The sequence below is a fragment of the Camelus dromedarius genome, chromosome 4 (assembly GCF_036321535.1).
Source record: "Camelus dromedarius isolate mCamDro1 chromosome 4, mCamDro1.pat, whole genome shotgun sequence".
Lineage (NCBI taxonomy): Eukaryota > Metazoa > Chordata > Mammalia > Artiodactyla > Camelidae > Camelus > Camelus dromedarius.
The window spans coordinates 45,072,714-45,095,531 of record NC_087439.1 but is presented as its reverse complement, the minus strand read 5'-3'; the positions used below and the strand labels follow the sequence as shown (position 1 = coordinate 45,095,531).

The 22,818-nt window shown below is 32.8% G+C and overlaps 1 protein-coding gene across 6 annotated transcripts in view; it reads right to left on the bottom strand.

Moving 5' to 3' along the window:
- UBR3 (ubiquitin protein ligase E3 component n-recognin 3) overlaps positions 1-22,818 on the bottom strand; it is a 185,234-nt gene that overhangs the window by 135,531 nt on the left and 26,885 nt on the right. For 4 of the 6 annotated variants that reach the window (XM_031451613.2, XM_031451615.2, XM_031451616.2 and 1 more), the window contains exons 3-8: positions 21,084-21,242; positions 16,467-16,610; positions 15,861-15,910; positions 6,775-6,841; positions 2,473-2,603; positions 1,140-1,368 (exon numbers count right to left, since the gene is read on the bottom strand). In XM_031451613.2, the coding sequence (XP_031307473.1) occupies positions 1,140-1,368; positions 2,473-2,603; positions 6,775-6,841; positions 15,861-15,910; positions 16,467-16,610; positions 21,084-21,242 (780 nt within the window). The remainder of the gene's footprint in view (positions 1-1,139; positions 1,369-2,472; positions 2,604-6,774; positions 6,842-15,860; positions 15,911-16,466; positions 16,611-21,083; positions 21,243-22,818) is intronic. The other 2 variants (XM_031451614.2, XM_031451618.2) reach the window with 1 other exon arrangement.

Here is a 22,818-nt window from a genome sequence, read left to right as displayed (position 1 = left end):
AATTATTAGCAAGCTATTGTTATATACAAGGCATCATGCCCTGCACTGAGCACTATATAAATTTTCAGACTACGGTATCGTATCTGAGAATAGGCAGACTATCATTATAAAAAGCAAATAAGAGCTGATATGCAAAAGGAGGCAACAGTAGAAAGCAAGTCTCAAGTACAAGATCTCCCATCCACAGAGACTGGAAAGGTCCTAAGATTTAATTTGAGATATTGTTTGTTGTTAATGTTTAGCCCCAGGTGCCAACAAGTGAAGACACAGTCCTATTAATGTTGGCCTGGCTGTGTTGTGGCTAAGAACAAAGATTCTGACCTCAGGAGATATAAAGTCCTTCTTGGCTCTGTCATCTACTAGCTATATTATCTATGGCAAATGACTTAATTTCTCTAATCCTAAATTTACTCATCTTTAAAGCAGAAATAATAATAATGCTAATCTAGATAGCTGTTCAAAAGCTTAACCGAGACAACACATAAACAGTATTAACAGTGCCTAGTACGTAGCAAATATTCAAATAATATAAATTATTTTAGGGAGGTAAAGTCAAGATGAAAGACCACAAAGAAATAAGAATGGGAGGAATTCCTAGAAATGTTATGGCAATTTGAGGAGTATCAACCATATAGTACGCATAAAGGAAGAAAATTAAAGATTACACTAAAGGAACATATAAAAGGCAAGATTTATTCCAACTTTTAAGTTATATAAGTATACACATATAAAATGTCTAAGGCTGCCAGTAACAAATTCATGATTAAAAAATAGAAACATATCTAATAAGAAAATGGTTAAATAAATTATGGCAAAGTCATGTGATATTACTACCTGCAATCATTAAAAAATATGTTCTTGACATGTACACTATGATAGCATATTTTAAAATGTGTACTTGTATCTATAAATATACTTATAACACAGAAAAAGACAGAAAAGAAACATCCCAAAATGTTAATAACATTTATCTATGAATACAAAACTGTAGAAAATTTTACTGAAAATTTTCAAAAATTTTCTTTATCAGACATGTATTATTTTATATTTTTAAAAGCTACTTTTAAGCATAAAAGGAGTTTTAAGACCAGTTATACAAAGTACACTTACAAAAAGAGTGAAAATAATTCTGAGTTTACCTTGTAGCTCACTTTTAATAAGGCAACTTTCCATCATGTATAATAGCACAGTGACCATAATATCCAGCAGCTGACATTCTTCTGTTACCTGTCTGGCTAGCTCCTCATTGCTGAACAACTGAACACTAATATGCACAATTCTGTTAGACATTGTGTCTGATTCATGGCTTTTCTTCAGTGTTTTCATAATGAAAGCATAATGCTGAACAAAAGTTTTTGTAAAAGCAACCTGTAAAATGTTTTAAGTAAGAAGGAATAAAACAGTTTAACTTTGAGTTTTACAATACATTTTCCAATATATTATATTAGTATTTTAAAGCTATTATTAGCTTATGATGATGTCCAAGGTAATTGAAAAAATAATTTCAACAAAGATGGTAGTCTTATATTTTCCCTTTTTTGGATAATTAGCAAAATACTTTATTGGTTAAAAAAATGTTTAACATGAATTTAAAATTATTAAAGTTTTAAGAAAATTACAAATATGGTTTAAAAATACAAATCTTCACTTTGCTCAAAAATACATCAATTTACTAATGTCAAAGTAGGGTCTTTGTCCTGTGCTACTTTAAACAAAATCTAAAATCTCAGCTGAAAACCATTGCAGAATTGTTTATATAACTAAACCATAAGTCAGTCAATGTGATTACTCCAAAAGAAGTATCTTCTCCTATTTGATCTGAAAGCTGACCACTATTCTAACTAAATATGCTTCACTGTGTAACATGCACATGTACTTTTTCTCTGTTTTTTTCCTCAAGCAGGTATAAAGACACAAAACAATGGCATTTTAAAGTGTCACTCCTAAAGAGGCCTTACTACGTAAACCAGAAGAAGAACCATAACTTACTGTATTTTGAGACACTAGGCTCTGCCATAATCACACAGTAGTAACAGATGGGTCCACACCCTCTGAGACCAGAGACTCACCTATCTACACGTGCCTATGAGTCAGTAACTGTTGTGTTTTTTAATAGTTATGGCCAGCAGGTACTAACACCACACTTTTTCCAGGCTTAACCGCACAATTGAAATTCATTTGCCCTCCCTTAAACATTTTCATAGCACCTTGTACCTCTCCTTCAGAGAACTTAACTACAGTTTGTAACTATATACTTATTTGTGCAGTTGTTATTTTTGTTTGTCCCCTAGCAATCCCTTTGGACCAAGTTTCATGCAGAAAGGCAACCCTTAGGAATCCTGCTCAATACTGTGCTTTTTATGCAAGCTCTGTTTTGACAACAAAGCTGAGAAATATACCAAAAAGATTTAGTAATGAAAAAGCAAAGAAAGAGCAGCGAAGTCCAGAAAGGAAGGAAAAAAATGTAGATACCTTGTACTCTTGATCTGGAAGCATGTTGAGTAAGAAAGTCACCATCTTCTGGGGGAATTCATACTTTATAGTCCAAAACAATAGCTCTTCTAAGAAACTTTTATGTTTCAAAACATCCATTATAGATTGATCTACATAAGAAAAATAAAATTTATCACCTAATGATTTAAGTTGTTCATCTCATATAAACCTTACAATAATTAATAACCCATCAACCTCAAACACCTGTAAGCACTTAACAAATAAGGGTATCTTTTCAATAATTCAGTGATAATGCTAACAATATAAAGCTAGGTTTCTATAATGTCCACAGTCTATACATAATAAAACACTTAATCCTTATAATTTAATATAAAGGAGTTACCAGAAAAGTAAGTAATTACTTGTCATTAAACATAAGCCATTTATCTAAAATTTCTACTAAGATTCAAAATAATTATCTTACAGGAATAATATTCATAGCACTTAATTTAAAATAGTAATAATTTTAAACTAAAAACATACTATTAAGAACATAAACTCCAAAGTTATCTAAATGTTTTGAAAAAAAATCTTTATAGCATTTAATAATTTATCTATTCCTTTAAAATTATTCTTCATAAATTAAATACTGACTTCACTAGAGAAAATAATCACTAATGCATTGCCTACTCTAGCACACAGAAGCATTTACTTTTTTTGATTGGAATATACCAGGAAATGTATAGAGTATTAGATATGCTTACTTGCACTGGACTCAAGATGACCTTTTCATGCATAGAGGAAAAAGGTAATCAAAGAGGGAATAAAATTATCTACTGGAAAGCCTATTTCTAACGCCAAGTGCCACTCTTTGAAGGCTAGGCTGTCTCTAGCTTATCTCTGCCCCCTCGCCATGCTTAATCAACAGAAAGGTCTCAACAGGTATATGATGAACTGAATATTTTTAACACTTCAGCTATCTCTTTCTCTCATTTTCCCTAATTTTTTCCCTTAAAAATGAACCAGAACATTCTACTAATCTTTGTTGGAGCAGAATATCTTGGGATACTGCTCTGGATCATCAGCTGTATATAAGGATGTCAAGAGGATACAGCATGTGTCAACTATGAATGGACTGGCTCCATGACAATGCTTAAGCAGGGATTAGAGTTAGATGAGAGATTTGAAAAAATACTATCACATCTACCAAAATACTCAGGTACAACCCTAAGTATATTACAGTTCAAGCTGTCTTGCAGGGTAACCCTGTATAGTTTCTTCAATTAACCCTACTCCAGTGTCATAGTTCCCTTATTATTAAGTAATCTGTTCATATCACATCTCCTCAGGTAACGGGTCTAAAAGATTAACAACTCAATATTTAATCACTCTCTTGATTCTTTTGTAAAACATTGAGTTTAACAAGTTAAATACGCTCTAATAAGTTCTTCTGAGATATAACTTTAACCCAATTTTCCATTAATAATTGATAATCCACTATTTTCAGAATAATATTGTCATTAATCTAGAGACACTATGATTTTAACTACAGAAAGGCAAAAGTATCTGCTAATCCCCCAACTAACTCCCTTTCAATGGGGCCTTCAGTATAAGCCATATGTAGTAGGAATGAAAATACAAACATGATTACACTATACATCCATTTACTGGAAACAATAATTCTTTCTTTTCCAAAACTCAGAATTTTCTACTTATAAAACAGAAATCTCTTCCTCCTGAAATAGATCATTCTCAGGATACGGCAATGATTTAAAACAGAAATAAACCAGTCCTGCAAAAAATGAGGTAAAATATCTTTAAAGGCACACACTGACAGATTCAAAGTAAAAAGCAATAAAATTAGGGACCAAGTGAATCAGGTAGAAAGAATATAAAGATGATAATTAAAACTCAGAATGTAATCCACAGCACGCATTGCTGAAGCCAATTTAATTCTCAAAATTCACTTGGTACTAACATGATTAAAAATTTCACATACTACCAAAAAAATAAAATAAAACCCTCACAGATAAGCGCTTCTGAAAGTACTTACAAAGCTGAACAAAACTAGTAGTATTAATTTTAGACTTCATAGTTATAACTCTCTGCAAGTTTGTATTAGCCAAAGAAAAGCCTGATGCTACCATAATTATTACATGTCAAGCACTGAAAAAGATATATCTACTTTGTTTCAAATAAATAAAACAACCTGAATGCACCAGAAAAACTGTGGCTTCTACTAAAATGAAAATAGCTGCAGTTATGGACAATCCAATTTTTCCATCTTCAGACCAAAAGAAAAGAAAAGAAAAACCCCCACAATGTCTTCACTGTTGTTTTTAAAGTAAACTATATCAGTCTCCCAAGATATTTAAAGCATGTATTACGTGTTTTATGTGTTATGGAAATATGGTTAGAAATGCTTCCATTAGTTACATATGATTATCTACCTTTAAAAATCTTGATTAAATTATCATAACGTTTGCAATGCCCTAAATCACCCTTAAGTCAAATGTGAAAGAGATTTTTGAAGAATCAATATGTGGTACAAACGCATGACAATGTTTAATCAGTTTAATCAGTCAGCTAAGTCCAGGCTATGCAACTCATGAGCTCAAAAAACTTGACTATCTAAACGAGGCCCTCTGGGTCTCAGCTCCTTCATTCTTAAAATTTAGGTTTTGACAGTGTGTTAGCACCATGCCTCTCCTCTTGCCTGTCGTTACATATTTTCAACTCACTTTTAAACCATTTAATCAAATTCTTACAAAAACCAAACCGTTCTCTGGACTTCACATATTTTCAAAAGCAACAGAATTTCCATGTACATACTTAATCAAAAATGGTAACTGACCAAGTCTTAAATCTCTGTAGTACTTCTTACCCATAGAGGAAGGTAGAGAAGACAAATGATCCAATCTCATATGTAAAAAAAATTCAGGTGTGAAAGAAATAAACTTCAAGGTAAAGTCTGCATAAAAAAAGCATCTTCAGAGTTTGACCAGGGTGAGAGGAAAGAACGACCTCTTACACCATAATATGTATTTTTTGGACAACCCTGAAGCTTAAACTCAAGTATATGCCTAACAATCTGCTGCAACTCAGGTGTGTCTCAAGGACTCAGATAAACACATAGACAACTCTGGTAAGTTCAAGGGCCAGGTAGCCATACGGATTTCTGATTTCTTTCAGGCAACCCAGGTACTCGGCTGGGCCATGAAGAAGTCTGGAAACATGCTGCATGTGTGCATCCTGGACACCAAACAAAATTTCATGACCTTTGCTAGCAGCCCACATTTAAATGCAGCAGCATAACTAACTGGGAACAGGCTTACAAAATGACACTCAGTTGAAACTGCCTGCTTGCTCCACCTTTCACGCAGTCCTAAACATTCCACAAGACACAGCACCAGAAGTAAGAATCTTTTCATTAAAATAATATTTTAACCTCTGAAGACTCTCTAAGAGACCATACTAACCCAGAAAATAGACTATGTTATGATCTAGAAAGCCATGGCAAAAATCCAGAGCACAGGCTGCCAACTAACAACAAGTACTCTAGAAACACTTTAAGGGAGGGTCAAGAATATACAATGATAAAGCATTTAAACTCTGGGATTTGAATCAAAGATCTATCTCTCAGCTGTTATGTCTAACATGCCTCCATTTCCCCATTCATAAAATAGTCATAATAAAACCTCCTTCATATGGTTACTTTGAGAATTAAATAAAACAATGCATGTGACGTGCTTAGCACTGTATCTTGCATATACAAAAAGTCCAATAAATGTTACTCATTATTATTACTAATCTATTCCCTCACTACAGGCATATCTCCTTCCTTCTTTGAGTAAATATGTATTGAGTCCTTACTAAGCCCTTAATGTGTGCAAAGTGTCATTCATCCTCATTCATTCTCACTCTCATTCTCTTTGACTTTCCCTATTTTCTCTCACACACACACTATCTCCCCCTTGCTTGTCCTTTTTCACTCTAGAAATTGCATACCCTAATTATAAACAGATGTAAAGTAAATTAAAACTTTACACCAAAAATGCTGGATCCGAGTCAAGATTCAATGAAAAATCTTTTTTTCTGGCTCAAATATAATATTGCACATTTTATGAAGAAAACAATAAACAAAATCTCAACAGTAAGGGTCTTACTTGCTTTTGAGGTCCCCTACATTCCCTAACAGCATTTTCTCCATCATTAGACAAATCTAATAACGTAACGCTCCCTTCAAATGGCTTTGATGTCAATATGGCTAGCCAACCAGTGTTCTTAGTGATAAAGCATTTTTAGGAGATTTTTGCAAGGAAAAAACAAAAATATAAATACCTTTGGTGTTACTGCTTAGTTTGACCCTCTTTCTCTTGCCCAGACCTTGACTCCCATCCTGGTCCTCCTGGAGGAAAACAAAATTAGCATTATCTATAGTCTTATAGTCTTAGTCATGAATTTACACATTTTATATAAATATAAATATGCTTATTAATTATATTAAATATTTAATATACGCATGCTTACATATTATTAATCAACAATTTTACTTTTTATGTATTTGCTATATAATAAAATATATTTTAATGCTGCTAACTTTAAACTGAAGATTAAATTTCAAATTAGAATCATAATTAAAACATAAAATGAAAGTCTTTAGGATTAAAAATATAAGAGTTCTTAAACTTAATCTGTGCTTCTAATGAAAGACTCTTAAACACTCCAAAATACCAAAATAAAATTTTCCTAACCTTATAAATAAAATCAAATGCACAAAGAAGCTAAAGGGGAGGGGAGAGCAGATTAGCATAGGAATGAAAGAGAGCAGGGGAAGAGGACTAAAACAATGAATAGAGGAACAGCTTTGAAGAATCTAAGACAAAATGAGTTCAAGTTATGAAAAATAAGCACAGCATATTAAAAGCTGGAGATGACAGTTAAAAAATAATAATAAAAACAAATTAAAATGTGCTTAGGAAAAAAATCCAAGAAGAAAATACAGACACATTTCTGCTCACATGTGATACATTCATTTCCGGAAAAAAACCTCACATTAAAAATGACAAGGCTTATGGGGAATAAAAGGGTGAGGGGCAGAGCACTCTAACTAAAGATTAAGTAACAAAAGCATTAACTGGGACCTGGGGAGAGCATTGGATACCCAGGTAAACATCTTGGAGTGATCTGGGGCTGTCTCAGGGGATGATGACACTGTACCACAACAACAGAGTGGGAAGTTAGCTGGCTGGGACAACACAGAGGGAAGAAGAGCAGAGAAAGCAGCCTGCTACTAAGGAAACCAATGTGAGGCTAGGGATGTGCCTCTTAGGGAGGGAGCCATGGGTGCAGGTGCTCATTTCTAATTTTCTTTAAATGTTGCAGAAAAGGCTCTTGCTGCCTTCACAGTTCAGGGTGTTTTCCCCTCCAGTTACAGGATATGATTCTACCCCATTATCCCAGCTCTCCTGAACTAGGAAAAGACTGCACAGGAATCCAAAACTTCCATGTTACACTGTTATCTTTTTCCTATCTTCCAAACATATATGAGTCAACCAGTATTATAAAGACATGTGTAGGAATATTTTGGAATACAGTCTGTTGTGTTAACCAAACATGTTAATGGCTGGTTAGAACTGTGGTACAAATTCCCAGATACTTTCTCAATTAAATCAAATCTCCAGAGCAGAAAAGCCTCAGCTTCAGCTGCTGTTTCACCTACTGGTGTAGCCTCCTTGGCCTACATACCACAACCAACATCAGGTTTCTGCCAAGTCCAGCATCAGTCCTCAGGACCAGTCTGGGGTTTCCCAGAGAGACTACTTAGCTCAGTTATTCAGCATTTACTAAGCACTTCAATATGCCCTCCCTGTTAATTCCCACCAAAGCCAGGCTTCTATGGCCATCTACTTGGCAGCAATACTGATGGTCAAACTACACTCTCTCCATCCTCTGCCACTGTCAACTTGCCCTTGGAAGAAACTCAGCCAGTATGAAATTTGGAGCCATAAAAGACAGAAAACAAGACACAAGAATGCCAAATCATGCCACAGGACCCAGAAGGTTCTAAAGTTTGAGATTTTAGCTAACAGCCATTTATGAAACTGTTCTCCCAGCCCTCAGAGAAAAGACAAAAATTTTTTTAATGTTACTTTCTAGGTTACAATTACTTCATAATTTCAAATATAAACTTCCTATGAAAATATGTCTCGATCAAGCAATGGTCATGGCAATACAAAGTTCTATAGATTTCCCAACCTTATACTCTAAAGGACAAGTAAAATTAGCCAAGCAATGGATTCCAGAAGAAGACAGCATGTACAAAGACACAACAATGAAAGTCTAGAAACAAAGACCAGTGAGTTGAGCTTGACATCATGGTAGTCAGCAAACTTAGCTAGGAAGGGAGATTACCTCCATCTAAACTGGTGGAGAAATGGGTACTCTTGTACACTGCTTGAGAGAGTATATAACAGAACAATTTTCCTGAATGGTAATTTGTCAATACACATGTCAAAAGGCTTTAAAGTGTATTTATCTTTGGAACAGAAATGCCAGTTCTAGGAATTTATCCTAAAGAAATAATCAGACAAGTGAATAGGGGCTATATGCATAACTACTCATCACAGTGTTATTTATAATTTTAAAAAATATCTTTGGCTTCTAACAGCAGGAAACTAGGTGAATAAATTATAGCACACATATACCCTATGAAGAAAAACACTAAAGCTCTATATTCACTGTAACCAGATAGATGTTCAAAAACTATTACTACAAATGAGAAAAGCATACTATGCAGAATATAGCATATGGAGTATGAAATCATTTAACTACTGATAATACACACAAATAAAATTTGTTAAATAAACTTCCCATCACAGATGTTCAAAACCACCATTGGTGAGAAAAGCAAGTTACAGAATAGCATGTATAGCATGAAACCATTAAAATACACTATATACAAAATCTGTTAGAAATATATGTTTACAGTAAGTCACCCCTAAGTGATAGAGTAATAGATAATTTTACTATCTTTTTATTAGTGTTTATTTTCTATTTGTTCAACAATGACTATGAATTACAGCTTTAAGTTAATAAATACGTTTTAAATACTAATTCTGATTTCTAATCCTAACTACAACAATCTGTTCAAGATGATGAATTACTATGTTATTTAGCACAAGTCCCACTTTTTTATTTTGAGAAAGAATAATACTTTTAACAAACAGGATATAATTCCAAGTGATGGGAATTTCAAGCATTAAGTCATTAATGAAGATGAAAACAACTCAGTTTATCGTGACCACAAGATGCCACCCATCCCAAATTCATGATGGGCAGTTGTAGTTCTTCCCCATTTATCCATGAGGAAGCAGTACAGAACCCTGGGAGAAAATGATGGTCCAATGGACAAGAGAGGAAGTAAATCAGGTGTAACTTCAACTCATACAGCATTTGTACAGCCCTCAGAAACACTTTCCAAACTTTAACTAGTCCCTGGGCAGAGAAGTAGACAACATTGCTAGGTGTGTTTCAAGCACAAAATATGTATACAGGTCCAAAATGAGAGAAGATCAGCCCCACGCCCCACCTCCAAAAAAAAAACACATTCAAACTCCTAGCCTGCAAAATTTACAAATGGTTTTCAACCCAAATTAACCTTACTTTTCTTAGATGGATTTACGGGGCAGATGAAAAAATGTGAGCTCCATAAAAAGAAGTCAGGTAAATTCACAGCTGGTTAAAAAATACTCAAGAATGTTAATACAGAATACACAAGGCTAAAAGGGACATTTAACATAACAGGTTATAAAAATAAAATCCAAAGGAGATCTTGAGAGATTAGAACAATAAAATGAAACAAAGATTTATGTAAGTCACTGTAATCTGAGAGCGTATGCTTTAAATCAATTCTACAAATATAAAGCAAACAGGGAGCTCTAAAACTTAGCTATAAATCTGAAGGAAGGGGGTGGGGGATGGTAACCTGGGCATTTCATTTAGCCACTAGGGCTCCTGCCACAGTCTAGCATAGCTGCTAAAAGGCTAACAAAAAACCTTGGGCCTAAAGGAAGGCTTTATCAAAAGATGTCCTTATCACTCTGTACCAAATCAGATCATATATTTTAAAAGGGAATAAACAGGTAAAAGAGCTATATACAGCAGAGAATATTAAATAACTAAAAGTAAATATTTTAAAGGATGTCTTATGGAAGTAGAAATAGAAATATTTCTAGGTGAAAACAAGAAATGTGTGAAAATTATAATATTTAACACAGTACTGGGAAGTTCCTAATAATCAGAGCTATTTAAAAAAAAAAGGAACAAGTTGCCTCATAAACTAGGTAAGCTCCCAATCACTGGAAGGGTTTCCGGAGAGGCTTACCAATTTTCAGGAATGCTATAAAATCAATTCCTGCACTGGAAAAGAAATACATTAGATATTTCTAAGGCCTTCTCACCAAAAGTTTCTGTGATTCCCCACCCACCCCTTAACCATTAAAGGAATATATGATAACGAATAGATTATTAAACCTTATACCTCTAAAAATAAATTTTTTCCTTTACCAACTCATCAATGAAAAGCCACTATGACTTTCAATTTCAATAATCCTGTTTTTGTTACAAGTTTGACAAATTAGTTTTAACTGTTCATTGGATTCTGTCTTGAATAAAGACAAGAGTATTAAGAGCACATCTACATAGTAACTTACTTCGTTTTGTTAAGTAATTATTTCTCATTTATGTAAAAGTATGCAGAACAGAAGAATAGAAGTAAAAAAGCAAAATTAATAAACAATGGTTAGCTCTAGATAGTACAACTGAAGATTTTCTTTTTTATATCATTTTTTTTTATTTTTCAAGTTCTCCACAACGGGCATGCATATTTTCATAGTTACACAGAGGGAAAAGTGTTTTAAATTATTTCATTTGTATTAACAGCTAAGACACAGAGTACATCAAAGACACAGAGATTAATGATCTACTTCTTGCACACAGATAAATGGACATTGCTTATGGTAATTTCACAGTGAATATAATCCTTCCCTGAGAAGTTATCTTGATCTAGAAGATCCTATTTTCTCTAAGAAATTCTCTATTATACTCACGTACATATAATACTAGAGATAATTTTCTTCTGAACTGAATAATATGGTTATAAATAAATCTAAACAATAAATGAATCAGTATAAATTTACATTTTAAAATACTTCATAAAGTTAAAATATGCCATTTTATTTTCTTTTTGTTTCCATTTAACACAAACAACATTTTCTACTCATTTCATATTAGCTATACAAAAAAAGAGTAAGAAATAGAAGTATGAAGAATGTCATGTGTATAAATAGCACTGCTGAGTACATAATGTTCTGTTACTCTAGGGATAGCACAGACAAATACCTGACACAACTTGTAGGAGTAAAATAAAGTAGACTGTAATTTGTACCCTCATTCAAATAAAACTCTTTACAAATAGAAAAACTTTTGCTGCTGTTAGAGTTTCAAACTTGTTTCTTCATTTTTAAAACAAAGTGGTAGATTTGGTTACCCCCTAGGGTCTCCTCCAACTCTAAATTCTCACATTTTTTAATTGTTATAATTCCCTCGCTATACTAATTTTTGAGATATCACTGCCCTCTTCTCATCCTGTATTCCAATCTAAATAATTTGTTAAATGGTAAGAGTGAAATCATAAAAAGTTTGTTCAATAATCTCATGGGCCTGTAAGATAAGAGTGTAGAAATTCCAATTCTTAAGCCATATTCAGCTCTTCACTAAGTTTCAAATATAAATACTAAAAGCAAATATATCATTTGTGCTTACAGTTGCAAATAAAACACAGTAAGGCTTTAAAAGCTTTAATAAAATTTTGTGCTTGCTTCAGCAGCATATACATTAAAAGCTTTTAAAAAAAAGTCTTAAATGGCATAAAACAGGTATTGATTCAAGAACATCTGAATCCAGGTACTATTCTATCATACTCTTTCGATCTGCTTTTTCCTTTATCTATTCCATCCTTTATTAAATTACTGCTTGAATTCTTATTTATATATGTAAAAGTGCTTTGAAAAGAATACAAGTACAGTACAAATTTTAAATATTAATGTCATTAGTTTTTAAGTGAGTGGGTGGAAATTCTTATATTCATATTTTACTCATATTTCAGAATACTACACAGCAGACGGAAAGAAAAGAGCACTGCGAAAGATGAATTTACACACAACACATTTCTATAAACACACAGTTATTTAACTATATAGAAAAGGGTCTGCCAACAATATCCAAACTACAAGTGTAGTTACCCAAAGGAGGAGGTGGTATTAGGGAAGGCAGAGAGGAGACTTTCATTTTATTGGAATTATCTAGCAAAATAACTACACCAGATTTGTGTGATACTTGGGTAATCTTTTATATTTGTATTTTTAAAGATAAACTTCATTACTTTTAAACTATGCTTTAGTAAACTATTTCCTTTGGAAAGCTGAGCAGAAATGTCTACAACATGACCCATGATAGCTCAAAACTCAAATATCTGAATCCCTTCTACATATAAAGCACAAGGACAGAAAACATTCATCAAGAGTCTCATTTGTACCTAGTCTATGATAGGTACTTTATGTTTTATCCCACTTAATCCTAACATCACCGTTTTTTCATGAGGAGACTGATGTTCAGAAGATAAAAATCTGGCAAACAGCACAGCGATATTTTGAGGCAAGATTCAAACTCAGATCTGCCTAACTCTAAAGCTCAAGTTTCCCTTAAAGAAAAGACAAAGCAGATATTCCTTCAATCTACTTCAGGCAAAACAACTCTACTACAAATTCTTAAGCTTTCAGATGCCCAAAGGGCCTCATTTTTATTCCAATTAGAAAATATGACAAATATATAAACTATAAAAAGTACTTTTAAACAGATTAAAAGTTTAATTATAAAATATTATTTAAAGATCAAAAAGTTTAAACTTTTCTTCAATATATAAGTTAAATATACTTTACATGCTCTAAAAGTAAGTGTTCTTGGTTACCATCACAAAAATACTGTTTTATGAGGATAGGAACTGAAATGAAGTATTTTAAAGTTGTCACCATCAAAAAGTATTTATTATGATATTCACACTGAGATATAATCACAATTAAGAGACAAATGATTGTACAAATTATGTCACACACAGAAGTTGCTGAAGCAAAGAATCCAAGAGAAATAATAAAAGGAACAGAAGAGAGGACCTAAGAAAATCCGAGTAGAAACAATGGTAATAAACAAAAAAAGGCCCTATTTCAAATCCTCTATCACTTGAGAAATTACTTCTAGAAGAAATTCAAAAGTCACACACACACGTGCGTGCACGTGTGCACACACACACACACACACACACACACACAAGGATCTCCTTCTAGCACCCTACAATAAAATACAGTGTTGATGCAATGCAGTAATGTACAATTAAAGTCTCCACTGGCTATTTAAAAGCTAATTCGAGAGCTTAAGCCGAGACAAAAATGACTGTAACTTTTTTCCTATACAGAGGAAAAAGTATCTATACTGAAGATCAGCTATCTGCATACTCTAAAATCAAATTCAATTCATAAAAATAAAGTAGAATTGTTAGCAAGACTGTTGGATACATAATACTAGATACACTAAAACAGTATGAAGGTTTTAACCTACCAAATAAATATAAACATAGAATATAGATTTTTATTGTTCTAGATCAGATCAGGATGTTCAGATTATTTTAATAAAGTGTTGTATAATATCACTAAACCATGTCATTTTGTAGTAAATAGTTTTCTAAAGTTTCTACTGACAATAGATTTTCAAAGCTCCTTTCCTGTCTGGTTGGCTGGCTTTAGCCAAGGAAGGGTCCCTGCTTGCATTCATATTCAACTCCTAGTATTCCCAGATCTCACCTTGGAGAGGCCATTCCACCACCCCCACAAAATGCCCTTAAAGAAAGCAGAATAAGCAATTTAAAACTGTATCTCTATTATCTAATCACTTCCATCTTTGACGTGTGAAGAAGTAGCATTCCTACCCGCACCACTCCTTTCCCCTAGCTTCAGAATGAAGCTATTACTGTTTTAGTCAATAGTTTATATATTTTTGAAAGTCTATTTTAAATATCAGCAAGTTTCTCCATTTGTCATTATAGCAACACTGTTCTTAGAAGTAATTCTTTAAAGCTTAAAAAAAAAAAGCAAGAATTACAGCTAACCATTTACATCAAATTTTTTAATGATTTCATTTTAATTTATTTACTTAACAAACACACATATAGTGTTACAATATGCCAGGCACTACTGCTCTAAGTTCTTAAAATATATTAACTCATTCAATCATCAAAATAACTCCAGGCATTAAGCACTATTATTACCTCCATTTTACAGGTAAGGAAACTGAGGTTTGGAAAAGTCAAGATACTTGCCTAAAGTCTCACTACTAATTGGTACAAGAGCTGAATTCAAACTCAGGCATTCTAATTCCAGAGTCAAACTCATAAGTAGCACACTAAACTGCCTGTCTAATTTGTTGACATCTCTTTAAAACTGTTAATCCAAGATGAGACTAAAAATGTTGCATCTTTGTGGGAGCCCTTTTAGGGGAGAAAAATATTACTGCAAGGTTTAAATTATAAGGCATTAGATCAATTATAAGACTTCCATAAAAGAAATTATGCTTTCAAAAGGAGGATATTTGGCTTAGTTCATATGATATTATCAAATCACAATGGGTTTTCAAAGGAAAAAAGTAAACATTTAAATGTATCAATTTAGTTTTAAAAATTTCAATCATTAAATGTATAAATCAATAAAAATATGAAATTTAATGTTTATAAATATAAGGATTATATACAAATATAGCTTTTAAAAAGCAAATTTCCCTTAAAATTTATATATACTAATAAAACACAGGAATATTACAAGAAATTTATTAGAAATATTTATTATTAATAAACATTAAAACTTCAAACTAAGTCTGTTTCCCAGTACATTCTTTTCTAAAAATAATCCTTTACATATAAGGTATAACTTTATTATGAGATTAGAAAAGCAGCTACATTTCATACTCTTTCAGTAAATTATTCTAGACTTAGCTAAATTTTTTTAAACAATTTCATTGTGCATATGACAACAATTTGGATAAATTTGGGGATATCTTCATAGAAGAAATATCTCTATCTCTTTCTATCTCCCATTTTTGAAAAGAGAAATAAATTTATAAACAAGAAGTAAAAATCTAGTTGTAGTCCTTGTTCTGTCACTAAGTAATTGTGTAATCTTGACTAAATTTTTCTACTCTGGGCTTCAGTGTCCATGTCTACAAAATGAGGAATTCAAACTAGATAATTTCCACACATCTGTATAGTAGTTCTAAAACTTTAAAAATTCTATTTTTAAAAAGTTTTAAATGTTAAATCTCACCTCATCTGAAGAATCTAGTTGTCCCAATGTTCCCGTTGCACCTGCAAAACCTTTAGAAAAGAAAAACAAAAAGTTGTCCCTCATACTTGTTATATAGCTTTATGTTAAAATTATTTTGTGACATAATATCAAAAAGCTAAGTTTTGTTAAGATAACTCATTCTTACTTGGCAAAATTCAAAATTTATCTTTAATAAATTTGGGCCTAACAAGTTTAGTTTATATTTCAATAGGAAACCTCCAGTGAAACCCCAGACTTAATAATCACAAATTGTGTTTCAGAAGGGTTTCTTCTTGTCTTTAAAACATGGTTTACTAAAATACTGAGCTACTAAAGTTTTGGGCTACTCTTAAACAGCAACTGCTATATTTTTCATGAGTTAGAACCAGAACCTTTAAGTTTATTAAATTAGCCAGATTTCATTTAAGAAAAATGCACTATATTCTTTGACTAATCTTTCTTATTTCTAAATTTTTACTACTTTTACTACTTTCCTTACAAAGAAGGATACTTATTATTGAAGAAATTTAAATGATGTAAAGTTTGAAGGGTCTTTGTCTTAACACAGAAAAGTTACCATCGTTCAAATTAAGTATTTAGACAAACCTTGAACTGCCAGGGTGCTAGTGCCAGCAGATGACTCTTGTATACCATAAACAAGTTTATCCTCAGGATATGTAAGTCCAGAGCTCTTCAAAGCTATAAGGTACTTCTCATGACTTTTCTTTGCACAAGCATTTTCTCCAAGACCTAATATTTAAAATAAATTTAAAATCAGAAAAAAAATTCCATTCAAAACATAGTACAGCCATCTCAGTAACTAATGTATACATACATAAAATAGGTGAATATTCGAATGAAGGGGAAACCCTAGGATGAATAATATAAAATAGCTTTAGACAACATTTTTGTCCTCATGTTTGGCATTAACAATCTCAGAATGCACAGCATGTTTATAACAAATAATGAAATCCACTAAGTAACTGGGCACTTAAAACATGCCAGAGATTTTATACAAGGCACAGGGGGTACAAAGATTAATAAGGCATGATTCTTGCCTTCAAGGAACTTGAAAATCAGCAATAAAGTCAGGTAATATGGTAAATGACAATTATGTAGCAGACTTCACCATTTGGTTTCATAATCTGTGCTTTCATAATACTGTGCAGCCAGACTTACCCAAAGCAGAGTTCTTAGGAAAGACCTGGAGAAGATAACTCCTGATTGGAATTTTCAAATGTTACGATTTAGATTACTCTTAATTTCTGTTTTGCCAAACATAAAATGTGTTTTTATAATCATGTTAAGGAATTAAAAGCATAATTTCTACAGAGCTATCAGTTAAAACAAATTTATTCCAAAAACATTGAAAGTTTAATTCTAGAACCTTCACTTTAGCATCAGCATATTAATTAATGCCAGTTTTTTCTTTTGTTTTACTTTTTAACAACCATATTATGGAGGATGGACTAATAATAAAAGAAAAACACTGATATTTGAGAGTTCTTTTAAAGAAAAAATTATTCTTTGATGGCCAAGTTACCCTGGCATTTGCCACCTCTTAAGCAGATGATATATTTAATTAAGGTTCCAATCTCTCTGATTATAAAAATATATAGTAAATGTGTTTCTTTAGTATTTGCTGAGCTTTTCTCTGTTTCTTCTCTTTGCTAGCCTCAATAATTGCAATAGAATAGTGCTGTTATGTTTTTTAAATCTCTGCCCCATCTCTCTCTGGGCTGGTTCAAAAAGAAGAAAAAAAAAAAAAAACTCCAACACAGATTAAACAGATAGGGATACACCTATCCTTCAGTTCAAGCCCAATATTAAAAACAACCACAATCAGTTTATAAAGAACAAAAGACCTCTGGAGTCCTATATAAGAAATGAATAAATGTCTCCTGAATAATAAAAACCACGTATTATCTCAATAATGATAGATGACAAATATTTCGTCAATCCCTCACAACAAGCCTGAGAAAAATGAACATATAATCACCATTTTTATAAGTGAGGAAACTGAGGCTTACAAAGATAACATGGCTAACCAATGTGTAAACAAGCAGTAATTAGAAGTGAAGCTAGATTGCAAATTTTAAACTTTTGAATCAAAACTAATGTGACTTCTAACATTACAAGTCAGCTAAAGATTTCTGTTGTTTTATTTTTTAACTTCAAGAAATAAAAATTTAAAAGAAGTGTAGAAATAAAAGAAAACAATTAATATAAGTCATTCCTAAGGATACATTCTTAAAATGATTAAGAACAACGTGCTGTTCTTTTTCCCAACAGTTGATAGTTTCTGAACAAAGAACCGTTTTCTAGGTTGAAGAAATAACAGACCTTCAGGTATAATTCTGATCTCTGTCTAGTTTCATCGCCAAAACTCAAACACAGGCTCCCATCAATTTCTCCTAGGCTGTTGCACTTGAGCTTTTTCTCTTGCCCCTTTTCCATCTATTCTTGGCAAAACAGCAAACCATCTCTCTAAAGCACATGATCATGTCACTCTTAACCCTAAAATATTTCCATGACTTTCCACTACATTCAGGATAAGAAATAAAATCTTAAATAGCAAATGAAGGCCTACCTAATCTGGACCTAGACTAATATAGTAGCCTTATTTGTGCCACTATCCCCCTACATTAACTTCATTTCAACCACAATAGTCTTTTTCAGTACCTTTAAAAAAAAGGAAGCTCATTCTCACTCATAAATATTCTCACATGCTGGTCCCTCTGCATGGAATCTAGGAGGTGCCTAGGTGTTATATTCTTTATATTGATCACATTTGGGGTTCATTAAGCATCCTAGATCTATAAATCAATGTTTTTCACCCAGTTTGGAGGGTTTTAGTCATGATTTTGTTCAAATGTTTTTTCTGCCCCATCCCTACTTTCCTCTCCTCCTGGTATTCTAATTACATGTATGTTAGATCAACTGATTCTACTAGGTCCCTGAGACTCTTGTGATTTTCTTATTCTCTAGACTGAATAATTTAATTAATCTGTCTTCAAATTCACTGTCATTCTTTTAACCTCTTCAATCTGCTGCTAAGCCCATTCAATGAATTTGTCAATTCAATTACTGCACTCTGCAATAGTTTTCAGCTCCAGAATTTCTTTTTTCATTTTTTATATTTCTTCAGTAAGATTCCTTATCTCTTCACTCATTAACACCATATTTTCCTTTAATTATCTAAACAGATTTTTCTTTAATTTCTTGAACATACTTATAATAGTTGCTTTAATGTCTTAATCTGCTAAATACAACTTCTAGGCCATTTCAAGCTCAAATTCTATTACTGTCCCTTTCCTTGGTTATAGTTCATAATTTCTTATATTCCTGCATGTCAAATAGTTTTTATTGTATACTGGACGTTCTAATGACACATTATCAAAGATCCTGGATTCTGTTTTCTTTCTTTGAAGAGTATTAATTTTAATTCTAAGAGGACATTCAATGAACAGCCTGATCACCTAGAACGCATAAAGGCTTCATCTTATACTTTGTAAGGGGTAGATTTATGGAAAGCCTAAAGTTCTTAAAAGACTCTGTAAAATGACAGGAATAGTCTCCAAATTCTAGGCTTCACTAAGGCTAACCCTGAGTAGAACTTACTCTAAGGTTTGGATTTTTGCTGTCTCAGCTTGATGCCTAGGGTATTAATAAGGTCTCTCCAGTCTGCTTGAGCTGAAACTCCAATGTCTTCCAACACTGCCTAGCCTCTAATATCTCTGTTTTATTTATCTCTAATATCTGCTCTTAATCCCACATCAGTAACCCCATAGCACTCTCTAGTGAGCCTGAGGTAGTCTCATCCTGTACATGTGCATCTCAGCCCTCAGTCAAACACTTTCAGGAGTCCCTCATACATCTGTTCCACTACCCCTTGGTATTCTGCCCCAAAGATTCCAGTCTCAAACTGCTTCAGCTGCCGTAAACTGTGATCTCTGCCTCCTTAGCTCAGCTGGACTATCATGCTCTGCTTCAGTGCCAGCCCTCTGCACTACACTCAGGAAGTTGTCCCCAGATAGAGAGTCAGAGAATCGTGAGGCTCATCTCATGCTTTTCCTTTCTCTCAAAGGTTTACAGTCTTGTGTTGCCTGTTGTCCAATGTCCGAAAACAGCTGCCTCACATTTTTTTCCAGTTTTATGTTATTTATGACATAAGGGCTACTCCAGTAGTCAGAAGCAGAAAATGCATCACCACAGAACTCACCTCTCCCTCTAGCTAAATGATTTTCTCTCAAGCGTTAGGTTTTACTTTAAACGTCACTTCCTCAGTGAAGCTTCCCCACATTCTCCATCAGTGGAATCAGGTCTCCCTTTCAGAAACACTTGTCTTATCCTATCACAGTATTTACTACAGTTTATAATTATACAATTTTTTGGTTTGGGGATTTTGTTAATGTCACCTCACTCACTAGACCATAAGCTTTAAAATGGCAGGGATAGGAATACCTGGTTTATTACTCACCTTACCCATCCCAAGCTCTAACACCTAGCCCAAAGCCAAGCACACAGTGGGTCCTTAATAAGTATTTGGTAAAGAAATAAATACATCAGGTAAGACTATCTCTAACACATGGGTAACAATACACGTAAGAATTTACCACTGTAAAGAAAGATGATAAACTTCAATTCCTAAAACATGCTGTTCATGAGGCAGCAAAAAGAACACTTTAAAATATTTATGAAAAGATTTTAAAACAATCGATATATTTATCACACTGTAAATTTGAACTTAGCTAAACCAAAGGTGTAAAAACTAAAGTATTTTATATAACAGTATATGATGTACAAACATACTCAACAATTCTGAGTTTTGTAACTTAAATTCTACATTACTATAAAATCCTAAGCCACACAACACAAAAGTTTAGAATACCAAAAATGAAGACAGAGAAGTGATTGTTGTTACTGTTTGGAGAAGAGGAGATGGATTATAATTATGAATACATCACACCAAACTTAGGAGACCTGGGTTCTAGTCCCGACTCTAAAATAAGTTAGTTGTGAGGTTTTTGAAGTGGTCATTTAATTTTTATGAGGTTCAGTTTCTCCATTCATAAAATAAGAAGTATTCTTAATAACTTAAAGCTTTCACATTCTATTAAAAAAAATCTACATTTTACTTTTAAGTTCTAAAATACACAATTTCTTATAATTATAGTAATGTAAGTAAATTTTAACTTTCTTCTCTTCTAACATTTTACTCACCAGAAGTCAGATCTTTGTAGTTTTGTTGGTTTGTCAAAACCTGAGTAAGAACAGACCGCATTGCTCCTCCCATTTTAGTTAGATCTTCTAAAAAGGAAATTTGAGGTTCCAAAAGCTGAAGGACTTTGTTAAGGTCTTTTTCTGATGGTACATCAGCTGCTAAAAAACATATAATTAACTTTCTTTAAAATATTTTGCTAAGAAACAATATTTTATATATTTTTTTAATTATAATGACTTAGATGACAGTCTAAGTCCTTTGTAATCAAAAAGTTAAAATAAGGCATGTAGAGATATAGGTCAGTGATAGAGCACATGCTTGGCATGCACAAGGTCCTGGGTTCAATTCCCAGTGTTTCTACTGAGGAAAAAAAATTTTTTTTAATTTTTTTTTTAAAGTTAACATAAGAACTCTGTTTAGAAAGCAGGCATCCCTCCACCCACACACCCAGCCTAGGGCAGCAGACTTGTTCAGGAATTCAGTCCTCTGAGAAAATAGTGACAGGGAAAAACGCTGACTTGATAAGGTTTTAAGCACCTAGCTTGTGTAAGAAGTATTCAGTTTGAGGGTCCTGTACTTCCAGATATATACATGTAATCATAAGGTTAATTCAAAATTAGACAGTGTTTAGGAAAAAAATTAAGATTACCCCCTAAAATAAAACATGGCAGAAATCAAATATATTAAGAGTAATATAAGAATATCAGAACAAAATTATGTCACCTCTAAATTTAAACCTGTGTAGCAAATAACCCATCCTCTATCATATTCTAAAAATAGAGACTCATGTTAGTTGAAGGTCAAAGCAAATAAAATGAAAAATAACTTGTTTTCATAAATATGGATGTTTTTACTAAAACAGTTCTAAAATACCAGGCAAGATATTGCTAGCGGAAGAAGAGAGAAGAAACTTGGGCAGCAACTGAAGAAGAATATTTAAGAGGCAAAGAAAAAAAGACGTTTTAGAGAAATTGAGGTCTAAAAGGAAGAAGTGAATAGAGAGATTTAGAGCTTAGCCATAACTGGTTAAAAGAAGAATCATATAAGGGAGCTAATAGGGGCCCTGCATATCGAAGAAAAGGGACATTAATTTCATTCAACATTTATTCACCATGTATAATGTATAATATGATAGGCATTGAGAAGCAAAACTAAATAAGATACAGTTCCTACCTGCAAGGAACTCACAGCCTAGTTCAAAGATAATCTGTGAATGAAATTCTAGATAACTCTTGAGTCCTGGGATCCAAACCAAAAAACCTTACTTTCTCAGTGAAAAACCAAAATTCCTCTTTATAGTCTCCCAAATGATACACGTAGTAACATAGCAGATATTTAATTAACATTTTTCTTTGTTTCCAAAAGCTCTAACACAAGCTCTGACACTGGTCTAAGGATGGTAGGGTGAAATGAGAAATAGAACTCAAGGTAACTGTCAAACTACAAAATTATCTGAGCTTCCATTACCTCAGATTAGATGATTTCAAGTCCTTTCTTTAATTTTAAACAGTGATCTCTACACAAAGTAATGCAGTCATTTATTTTTGCATAGACAAAAGAAATTAATGTTGACCACAAGTGGTAATACAGAGAGGAAAATTTCATGAACCTAAGTTCATGAAGATCATCATAAGACAAAAAAAAAATGCTTCCATTCATTCCTTTATGCTTTCAGCTAATGGTAACAGATAGTTATCAAAGCTATGTACTCATGTCATCCACCTTGTATAACTG